Source organism: Lactuca saligna, chromosome 8 (genome assembly GCF_052625555.1).
Source record: "Lactuca saligna cultivar CGN05327 chromosome 8, ASM5262555v1, whole genome shotgun sequence".
Classification (NCBI taxonomy): domain Eukaryota; kingdom Viridiplantae; phylum Streptophyta; class Magnoliopsida; order Asterales; family Asteraceae; genus Lactuca; species Lactuca saligna.
The window spans coordinates 123200562-123211399 of NC_136424.1; the positions used below are offsets into that span (position 1 = coordinate 123200562).

The following is a 10838-nucleotide window of genomic DNA, read 5'->3' on the forward strand; positions in this document are numbered from 1 at the left end:
AATAAATGTCGGATTAGGTTTTGAGAGTGTCCCTCCTCCTTTCAATCACAATTACACTGCTATGCCGCTATCTCAAGAAGAAATTGACAGAGAACCTTGCATGGTGTATGGAAAGTCAGCTTCTGAGCAGGAAATACAGTTAAATTATGAGAATTTGCATACTAACATTTCTACATCAAGTGCAGATATATCCATAGTTCAGGGGGAGCATGCAGCTGAATCTTTTGAGTCAAATAATGTTGTGATTGAGTTTGATATTAATTTCAGTAATGAATCTGTTTCCAAATCAAACACAAATGTTTTTGTGTCGGGTGGTATTTTATTTCAGTCTGATAATATTGTTTCTAATAGTGTTGTTTCTGATCAAACTGCTAAACATGTTTTGTATGTCTCTGCATCTAACACACCTGTTACTAAATCATGTGATGGATCTTGCCAGTGTAAATGTATTAAAAATGGAAAGAATAAAGTTGACAACAGTAGTGCCAAAGCTATTAACAACAAACAAATATGCTTTAACTGTGGCACTGCTGGACATATTGCAAGAAATTGTACAAACAGAATGTTTCTATCTCATACAACAAAAAGAGGGCAGAATGAATTTCGGGGACGATCTTTAACTAGAAAAATTCCCAGAACTCATTCTAGAAATGGAGACTTGAATACAACATTAAACAAAAAATTTCAAGAGAATAAACAGCTTTTTCGTAAAAACAACAGATGTTTGCCAAAACCAACTCAGGCTAAGCCTAAGTTGAATTTTTCAAAGAACAGGACAGGATTTTCTAACTCTTCAAGTAGAAAATCCATCGGTTCGAAGCAAACGAACAAATTTTCAAAACCTAACCGTCAGTGGATTTAAAAATCTTTTTCAAATCAATCTCCATTACCTTGTAATTCAAAAGCAACGAAAGAATCAAATGAAAACTTAGTAAAAAGAAAGAGTCAACCTAGGATTGTGATGACCTGGGTTCCAAAAACTAAATGATTCCACTCATCGTGCTGGGATAGTTGCGGAGGAATGTCGCCAGACCTTGGTATGTCGACAGCGGCTGCTCCCGGCACATGACTGGAGACATATCCCAATTGCACGACATTCAAACTTTTAATGGGGGATATGTTTCTTTTGCGGGCGGAGAGGGTGGAAAAATTACTCATAAAGGAACTGTCACAAATGGGGTGCTGAATTTTGAAAGTGTTAATTTCACTCCAGAACTAAAGCACAGCTTCCTGAGTGTATCCCAGATTTGCGATAAGGGTTACTCTACTCATTTCACAGATAAGGAGTGTCTGATCTTAAAGCCTGGTGTTATCATCCCTGAAGACTGGATTCTCGTAAGATCTAAGCGGGATGGAAATGCCTACATTATAAACATGAACAGCAATATTCCTGACGAAGTCACTTGTCTCTTCTCTAAAGCTTCTAAACAAAATGCAATGTTGTGGCATCGTCGTCTTGGTTATGCAAATGCAAAGAACTTGAATCGGCTTGCGAAAAACGAATTGGTCCGCGGGCTTCCCATCAAAGATTTCATTTTTTTTGAAAAATGTGTTTCATGCACTCAGGGAAAACATCATCGGAAACCACACCTTCCAAAGTAGATAAACTCCATAAGTCAAGTGCTCGAGTTATTGCATCTGGATTTATTTGGACCGGTTAATATTCTAAGCATCAATCACAACTCATACTGCCTTGTTGTGATAGATGACTACTCTCGTTTCACTTGGGTTTTCTTTCTGTCTAAAAAAGCTGGAATTGCTGACCTCATCAAAAGATTCATTGTGATGATCGAAAATCAGACTAACAATCGAGTGAAAGCGTTGCGAACCAAAAATGGAACAGAGTTTAAGAACGCTATTCTTGATCATTTTTGTGCTGAGAAAGGGATTGTGCATCAGTTCAGTTCTATTCGAACACCTTAACAAAACGGGGTTGCCGAACATCATAATCGAACTCTAAAAGATGTCGCAACGACGATGATATGTGATTCCAAGCTTCATGTATTCTTTTGGGCAGAGGCGATCAACACCGCGTGTTATGTTCAGAATCGTGTTCTGATCAACAAAGCTAGAATGAAGACACCGTATGAAATTCTATTTGGACACAAGCCATCTATCAGTCATTTACGAGTATTTGGCTGCCCTTGCACCCTTCTCCACTTGGAATCCAACCCCAAATTCAATGCCAAATCCGATGATTGTTACTTTGTTGGATATGTTGCTCGAACTGCGTACAGGGTTTACAATAAGAAGACTAAAAAGATTGTAGAATCCTTTGATGTTCGTTGGCTCGAGGAAAATGAAACAGATGCAAGAGTGGGTCCTCATTGGTTATTTAACTACACATCTCTTTTCAAATCATTCAATGTGTCTTCAGATAATCAAGAAGGATCTACATCCAATTCGAAGATTCCTAGTGAAGACGAAGAACATGAAGTTGTCTACCGACCATCACTGATTTCCTCTGATCCTTCATTGGTACCCTCCACTCATTTTGAATCTTCTGAGTCTCCTCAACAACCTTCTCCTGATGCTATTGCTACCCCTTTAACTCCGATGGAAAGAGAGTTCATGAACCACGAGACTTCCGTTGTAACTTCAAATTTGATGGAACTTTTATTTACAGAAAATATTGGTGAAGAATTTGTAGCAGATTCTTCAAACGAACCTCGTTCATCCTCTACGGATCATACAGCAAATGATGGAGCGGTTAATCTTCATAATCTTCCTATTTCTGTCAATGATATTAGCTACCATATCCCTACATGTGTTCAGCGCGATCATCCGATAGAGAACGTCAATGGTCGGCTGGGCGACGGTGTTCAAACGAGAAGTAAAATTGGGGATCTTAACACATGTCTCTACTCTTGCTTCATATCTCAAATAGAGCCCAAATCTGTCGAAATGGCTCTGAATGAGCCCAGCTGGGTTGAAGCCATGCATGATGAATTAAATCAATTTGAGAAACTTGGAGTTTGGAAATTGGTGGAGCTACCAAAAGGAAAGAAATCTCTTCATACACGTTAGGTATTTCGAAATAAACAAGACGATTCAGGTGTCATTGTGCACAACAAGGCAAGATTGGTGGTTCGAGGGTTTTGGCAGGTTGAGGGTCTTCATTATAAAGAAGTTTATGCTTCGGTTGCTCGCTTGGAAGCCATTCGTATCTTCCTTGCTTATGCTTCATACATGAACTACACTGTATACCAAATGGATGTCAAGACGGATTTCTTGTACGACAAGGTCAAGGAGGAGATTTACGTTGACCAATCGCCTGGTTTTGTTAACTCAACCCTTCCCAACCATGTTTACAAGTTAGACAAAGCTTTGTAAGGATTGCATCAAGCTCCTAGAGCTTGGTATGCTACTCTCACTCAGCATTTGCTCAACCATGGCTATTCCCGGGGTACCATTGATCAACCTGTAACAGCCCGAAATACAGGTATTCTTCTTTTGGCCTTGCATCTTGGTTAAGTTGTTAATTTAGGGTTTTCATGGTAGGCGAGTACGTTGGGCGTACAAGGTGTACGCTACGCGTACTCGCACGCCTCATTCTGGACGCGTTCACCCTCAGGTACGCGGGGCGTACCTAAGGTTACGCCCGGCGTAACTTATTCATATCTAAACCTTAATTTCCTTTGGAGGGCTATAAAAGGAATGTGTGGCTGGACTTCTCAGCCACCATCCCTCAGAGTGAAACCCTAAAAAGTGTGTGCATTCGTTCTTTAGCCATTGTGTGTGTATTCTAAGCTTGGTGGTGCCATTCCAAGGTTGCAAATGAGAAGAAGAGCTTATTGTAAAGGCTAGAAGTGGCGCTCAAGTGTAGATCTGAGCTTTGCAAGGGTTAAAGCTTCATTATTAGGTAAAAAGTTCGGATCTTGTCACTTGGTTCATGTTATATGCTTAAGGTATCATTTCTAGGGTTTAAGTCCCAAAGGTGGAGACTTTTTGTGCAAATAGCCTCCATAAGCTTAGATACTTCATATTTCTGATCTATTGGAGTTGTAGACTCATAAAAATGGCATCTTGGACGTGGATATTGCACCATGCATGAGATCTTGGTCCTTGAGTTGGAATAGAATGTTGTTATGTGATGTTGGAGCCTTTTCAGCCATGCCAAGACTTAAAGGTCTTGACTTTATGGGTTTAGACACACTAAAAGAGTCGGATCTAGAAGTTAGGGTAATGGCTTAATCGATTAAGACCAGAAATGAACAGTGTTAGATTCTGATGGTTACGCTGGGCGTAACTTCCAGTACGTGCAGCGTACTGGGTGGAGACCCCGATCTAGGAGATTAGCGATGTACGCCCCGCGTACATCTAGCAGTACGCCCCGCGTACTCTCAGAGCTGACTTGTGTTGACTTTTAGGGTTTTGGTCAACATGAGGACTTTAGGTCAAGGAAGGGTAAAATGGTCTTTTACCCTCTAAGGAATGATGATAAGGGGTAAAGTTTTAGTGGTGGAAGTCTTTGTGTATTAAATGATATGTTTATGTTTAGGCGAGGTAGGTTGTCATTGGGATTCGGTGATAGCAAGGACACGAGATCTTAGACTTTCCACGAGGTGAGTCTTCTCACTATACTGTACCCGGAAGGGTTTGACTATGTGACCGGAAGGTCGGATATGATATGAGATATATGTATTATGTGGGATAAGTTAATCGTTATATGTGCCATGTATCATATGCTTGATATGGGCCGGAAGGCATTATGTTATGGGCCGAAAGGTGAATATGTTATGGGCCGGAAGGCGTTGTGATGTGGACCGTAAGGTTGACGTCGGTAGGACCGGAAGGTTTACCTAGTCGGGACGGAAGTCCCCTGAGACACATGGACCGGAAGGTCAGGGCCTGGAAAGGCATATGTGCAGAAGTTTTATTTTGGGGAACTCACTAAGCATTTATGCTTACAGTTGTTGTGTTATGTGTTTCAAGTACTAGCGAGGACCGTGGGAAGGCGTCGGCGTGATCGTACACATTGTCAGGGAAAAACTAATTTATGATCATTGGGATGTATTTTGTTGTGACAATATTCTTCACGTTTGAATTTGAAATATTAATCGATGTTTTTGATGTTTACAAAAATGAAAAATTGGTTTTAAAATTTACGTGGTTATAAGTTGGTATCAGAGCCTTGGTTTGAGGGATTCAGATACACCTTCGGGCGTAACTGAACTCAAACCGGGGATTTGAGAAATTTTTAAGTAATAAAAATCAATAAAAATTTGATAAGAGATTTTGAAACAACCAAAGAAGAATAAGTGTGTACGGTCAGCCAGCGCCCGAACGGTAAAATCCCCAAAATACTCTTACAATATGTGTTATGAGATATGATATGATATGATATGCATGCTAGTAGACTAGGTATTCATATTAGGACTAGAGTAGCCTGATTTGTGATGCCTTAGTTTGGGGAAATCTGCTGCTATGAGGTGCTTGGAGAGCGAGTGGGTAGCTAGTGCATGGCGAGAATAGAGTACTCATGATCCGGGGTTTGGGGAGGAGGACTTGGGGTGAATGCTGATGCGGTGTAGTTGGTAGTATTGGGCCCGTACTAATGAAGACACCGGGTCAGTGGGAAACCTATGTAAGAATCCCTGGGTATCGGAGACTGAGTATGGTTGCGTTATCGAGTGCGATTATGCTCGATAGAGTCTCTGATATTTCTATGTTGTATTTCAGAGGCATCATGGTTGGACCACGCCACAGACCTGGTACGAGCAGTGTGAGCGACGAGGAGCTTCGTCAGATGATTCACGAGGAGGTGGCTACAGCGATCCGGGCTGAGATTCCGGAGATGTTTGGGTCTATTAAGACCACACTGATGGAGACTTTTAATGAGAGGTACGGCGCAGTGACTGAGGCTGCAGCCGCTGCAGCTACCGCAGCTGTGGCCGCTGCCAGACCACAGGGAGGTGACTCGTTGCTATTCCGGGAGTTCAGCAACACGAAGCCACCTGAGTTTGACGGGACGCAGGATCCGATCGCTACGATAAGATGGATTGATGATATCGAGGGATGCATCTACACTTGTTCATGTCCGGAGCATCTGAGGGTACGGTTCGCTTTGAACTAGCTCCGCCTGGGAGCAAAGGATTGGCGGAAGTTCGTGACGGCGAACTTCACTCTGGCGGAGGTTTCAGCCGTGACTTGGGAGAGGTTTTCTGCTATGTTCAGAGACGAGTATGTTCCCCTGGTGGAGAGGGAACGGTTGGTTCATGAGTTCTTGACCCTCAAGCAGGGTAATGATTCTGTCACGGTGATCACTCGGAAGTTTCATGAGAGGGTGATGTTTTACCCTGAGCAAGTGTCCACGGAGCAGGCTCGGATGAGCCGGTATTTGGGTGTGCTGAGGAGTATCGAACTCGTCATACCAGACTTTTGCTGAGCTCCAGGCTAATTTCAGGAAGCGTGAAATCGAGTTGGAGACCCAGCCCAGGGAGGAGGCTGAGTCTCAACGGGTGGATCGGCGGCCGGCTCAGTCCCAGCTGGCAGCCAAGCTGACCAAGTCCGCCGATTCGAGGTCGGGAGGTCAGAAGGGCCGCACTTGCGGAAAGTGCGGCAAGGGTCACGAGGGGGCATGTCGATCGGGTGCTTGCTACAAGTGTGGCAAGGATGGGCACATTGCTAGGGATTGCCCCAAGGGATTCATGGTTTGCTTTCATTGCAACCAGACCGGCCACCGGTAGGCCGAGTGCCCCCACCTTCGCCAGGGATCTACGCCTACTGCCAGGGTTCCCGAGACTCGGCCAGTAAAAGTCGAGGCTCCAAAGGATCGTGAGAGAGCTTTTCAGTTGACTGCGGAGCAAGTCTGCACGGCGCCTGATGTCATAGTTGGTATGTATTCTTTCGTGTATTTACTTTTATGATAAGGTATTATGCTTATATTATGATATGCGTAGGTACTTTTCTTGTGAATTATGTACCTGCCTTGGTATTATTTGACTCGGGTGCGAGTCGGTCTTTTGTATCGTTGACGTTTAGCCAGCACATCGGTATTAAGCGGGAAGTGATGAGTCGACCCCTGCGGGTTTCTATAGCGGATGAGAAAGCGGTATAAGCCACTGATGTTATTCGAGGATGTGTGCTCGAGATCTTTGGGGTCAAGTTCCCTATAGACTTGGTTCCTATAGCGATGGGGGATGTCTGCGTCATCGTGGGCATGGACTGGTTGAGTAAGTTTGGGGCAGTCATTGACTGCGAGAGACAGCTGGTGACTATTCGAGACCCTAGTGGGGGAGTGCTTACGGTGTATGGCGAGGGGACCCGGTGTGGGTCGGCGTTTTGTTCGGCCGCCAGGGCGAGGCAGAGTTTGCAGTAGGGCTACAATGGATTCATAGCCTACGTGATGGATACTCGAGTGGCCGCGGGGAGGCCCAATTCGGTTGACAACGTTCCTGTAGAATGCGAGTTTTCGGATTTGTTCCCCGAAGAGTTACCAGGTGTGCCTCCGGAAAGGCAAGTGGAGTTCCGTATCGATTTAGTTCCGGGAGCGACGCCCATCGCCAAGGCGCCTTATCGTCTCGCTCCACCGGAAATGCAGGAGTTATCCTCGCAGCTTCAGGAGCTGTTGGGGAAGGGGTTTATTCGACCGAGTAGCTCACCATGGGGAGCGCCGATTTTTTTTGTCAAGATAAAGGATGGTTCACACCAAATGTGTATCGATTACCGGGAGTTGAACAAGTTGACGGTTAAGAACCGGTATCCGTTACCTAGGATCGACGATCTGTTCGATCAGTTGCAGGGGGCATCTTGGTTCTCCAAGATAGACTTGAGGTCGGGTTATCATCAGATGAGGGTTCGGGATGATAATATTCAAAAGACTGCATTCAGAACTCGTTATGGACATTATGAGTTTGTGGTGATGCCTTTTGGGCTCACCAATGCCCCGGCTACGTTCATGGATCTTATGAAACGGGTGTGCAGGCCGATGCTGGATCGGTCGGTGATCGTATTCATTGATGATATTTTGGTATATTCGAGGTCTAGGGAGCAGCATGAAGAACATTTGAGGGAAATTCATGGGTTATTGAGATCGGAGAGGCTGTATGCCAAATTCTCCAAGTGTGATTTCTGGTTACGAGAAGTCCACTTCCTCGGGCACCTTGTTAACCAGAAAGGGATATTGGTCGACCCGGCCAAGATTGAGGCGGTGTTGAGATGGGAGGTGCCAAGATCTCCCACTGAGATCAAGAGTTTTCTGGGATTGGCCGGATATTATCGAAGGTTTATCAAGGATTTCTCCAAGATCTTCGTGCCACTTACTAGGATGACCCGGAAGGGTGTTGCATTTTCGTGGGGACCGGAGCAGCAGTCCTCATTCGAGACCCTTCGTCAGAAATTGTGCGAGGCCCCGGTGCTTGCACTCCCGGAAGGGATGGAGGATTTTGTGGTGTACTGTGATGCATCTATATCGGGTTTAGGGGCGGTGCTTATGCAGAGGGGACATGTGATAGCGTATGCTTTGAGGCAGTTGAAGCCTCATGAGTCGAAATATCCCACCCACGACCTGGAATTGGGGGATGTGGTGTTTGCCCTCAAGATATGGTGGCATTATCTGTATGGGGTTCGGTGTACCATCTACACGGACCACAAGAGTCTGAAGTACTTGATGGATCAGCCAAATCTGAATATGCGACAGAGGAGATGGTTGGATGTGGTAAAGGATTACGATTGTGAGATCCTATACCACCCGGGCAAGGCTCATGTGGTGGCCGACGCGTTGAGCCGTAGGGCGGAAAGCGCCCCGATCTGAGATATTTGTATGAGGTTGACGGTGATGACCCCGATTTTGGATACCATTCGAGGAGCTCAGGCTGAGGCTGCGAAACCAGAAAACCAGCATCCGCACGGTAAATTGCAGTCGCTAGAGATTCGCGAATGGAAGTGGGAACAGATTACCATGGATTTTATCACCAAATTGCCGCGGACTGCGAGGGGTGTCGATGCGATTTGGGTGATCGTGGATAAATTGACGAAGAGCACTCATTTTCTAGCCATTAGTGAGAGCTCTTCTGCGGAGAAGTTGGCGGAATTATACGTGAGGGAGGTGGTATCACGGCATGGGGTTCCGATGTCGATTGTTTCAGATCGGGATGTGCGTTTTACTTCCAGGTTTTGGAAGAAGTATCATGAGGAGTTGGGTACGAGATTGCATTTCAGTACCGCATACCACCCGCAGACGGACGGACGGAGCGAGCGGACGATTCAGACGCTTGAGGATATGCTCCGAGCACGTGTTTTGGATTTTGGAGGGAGCTGGGACACCTATCTACCTTTAGCAGAGTTTTCGTACAACAACAGCCATCATTCAAGCATTGGTATGCCACCCTTTGAGCTGTTGTATGGGCGGAGGTGTCGCACCCCCATCTGCTGGGGAGAGGTGGGGCAGCGGGTGATGGGTAGCACGGAGATTGTACTCCAGACAACCGAGAAGATTCAGTAGGTCAGGCAGAGGTTGTTGACCGCGTAGAGTCGCCAGAAGAGTTATGCGGATAGGCGACGGTCCGAGCTCGAGTTTCAGGTTGGTGACCTTGTGCTCCAAAAGGTCTCTCCTTGGAAAGGAGTGATACGATTCAGGAAGAAGGGCAAGTTGGGACCCCAGTATATTGGACCCTTCAGGGTAATTGCTAGGGTAGGCCGGGTAGCCTACCGGTTGGATCTACCTGCTGAGTTGGGGCAGATCCATGATACCTTTCATGTCTCGCAGTTGAGGAAATGTATTGCCAACGAGTCGGCAGTGGTGCCATTGGATGATATTCAGGTGGATGCAGGCCTAAACTATGTGGAAAGACCAGTAGCGATCAGGGATCGGAAAGTTAAGGTTCTGAGGAACAAGGAAGTATCCAGTGGCAACATCGGAAGGGGTCCAAGCTGACATGGGAGCCCGAGTCTGAGATGCGGGATCAGTATCCAAAGTTGTTTTCAGTATGAGACTTCGGGGGCGAAGTCTGATCCTAGTGGGGGAGAATTGTAATAGCCCGAAATCCAGGTATTCTTCTTTTGGCCTTGCATCTTGGTTAAGTTGTTAATTTAGGGTTTTCATGGTAGGCGAGTACGCTGGGCGTACAAGGTGTACGCTGCGCGTACTCGCGTGCCTCATTTTGGATGCGTTCACCCTTAGGTACGCGGGGCGTACCCAAGGTTACGCCCGGCGTAACTTATTCATATCTAAACCCTAATTTCCTTTGGAGGGCTATAAAAGGAATGTGTGGCTGGACTTCTCATCCACCGTCCCTCAGAGTGAAACCCAAAAAAGTGTGTGCATTCGTTCTTTAGCCATTTTGTGTGTATTCTAAGCTTGGTGGTGCCATTCCAAGGTTGCAAAGGAGAAGAAGAGCTTATTGGAAAGGCTAGAAGTCGTGCTCAAGTGTAGATCTGAGATTTGCAAGGCTTAAAGCTTCATTTACAGGTAAAAAGTTCAGATCTTGTCACTTGGTTCATGTTATATGCTTAAGGTATCATTTCTTGGGTTTAAGTCCCAAAGGTGTGTGCAAATGGCCTCCATAAGCTTAGATACTTCATATTTCTGATCTGTTGGAGTTGTAGACTCATAAAAATGGCATCTTAGACGTGGATATTACACCATGCATGAGATCTAGGTCCTTGAGTTGGAATAGAATGTTGCTATGTGATGTTGGAGCCTTTTCAGCCATGCCAAGGCTTAAAGGTCTCGAATTTATGGGTTTAGACACACTAAAAGAGTCGGATCTAGAAGTTGGAGTAATGGCTTAACCGATTAAGACCATAAATGAAGAGTGTTGGATTCTGATGGTTACGCTGGGCGTAACTTCCAGTACGCGCAGCGTACTGGGTGGAGACCCTGATCCAGGAGATTG

At 45.5% G+C, this 10838-nt stretch overlaps 1 protein-coding gene across 1 annotated transcript; it reads left to right on the plus strand.

Annotated features, from left to right (window-relative positions):
• Positions 1 to 1065: 1065 nt before the first annotated feature.
• On the plus strand, positions 1066 to 3333 carry LOC145010065 (uncharacterized). The gene is made up of 6 exons (XM_078968654.1): positions 1066 to 1459; positions 1567 to 1656; positions 1706 to 1903; positions 2018 to 2084; positions 2238 to 2833; positions 3056 to 3333. The coding sequence occupies exons 1-6, from the start codon at positions 1066 to 1068 to the stop codon at positions 3331 to 3333; spliced, it is 1623 nt and encodes a 540-aa protein (XP_078824780.1).
• The last annotated feature ends 7505 nt before the right edge of the window (positions 3334 to 10838 follow it).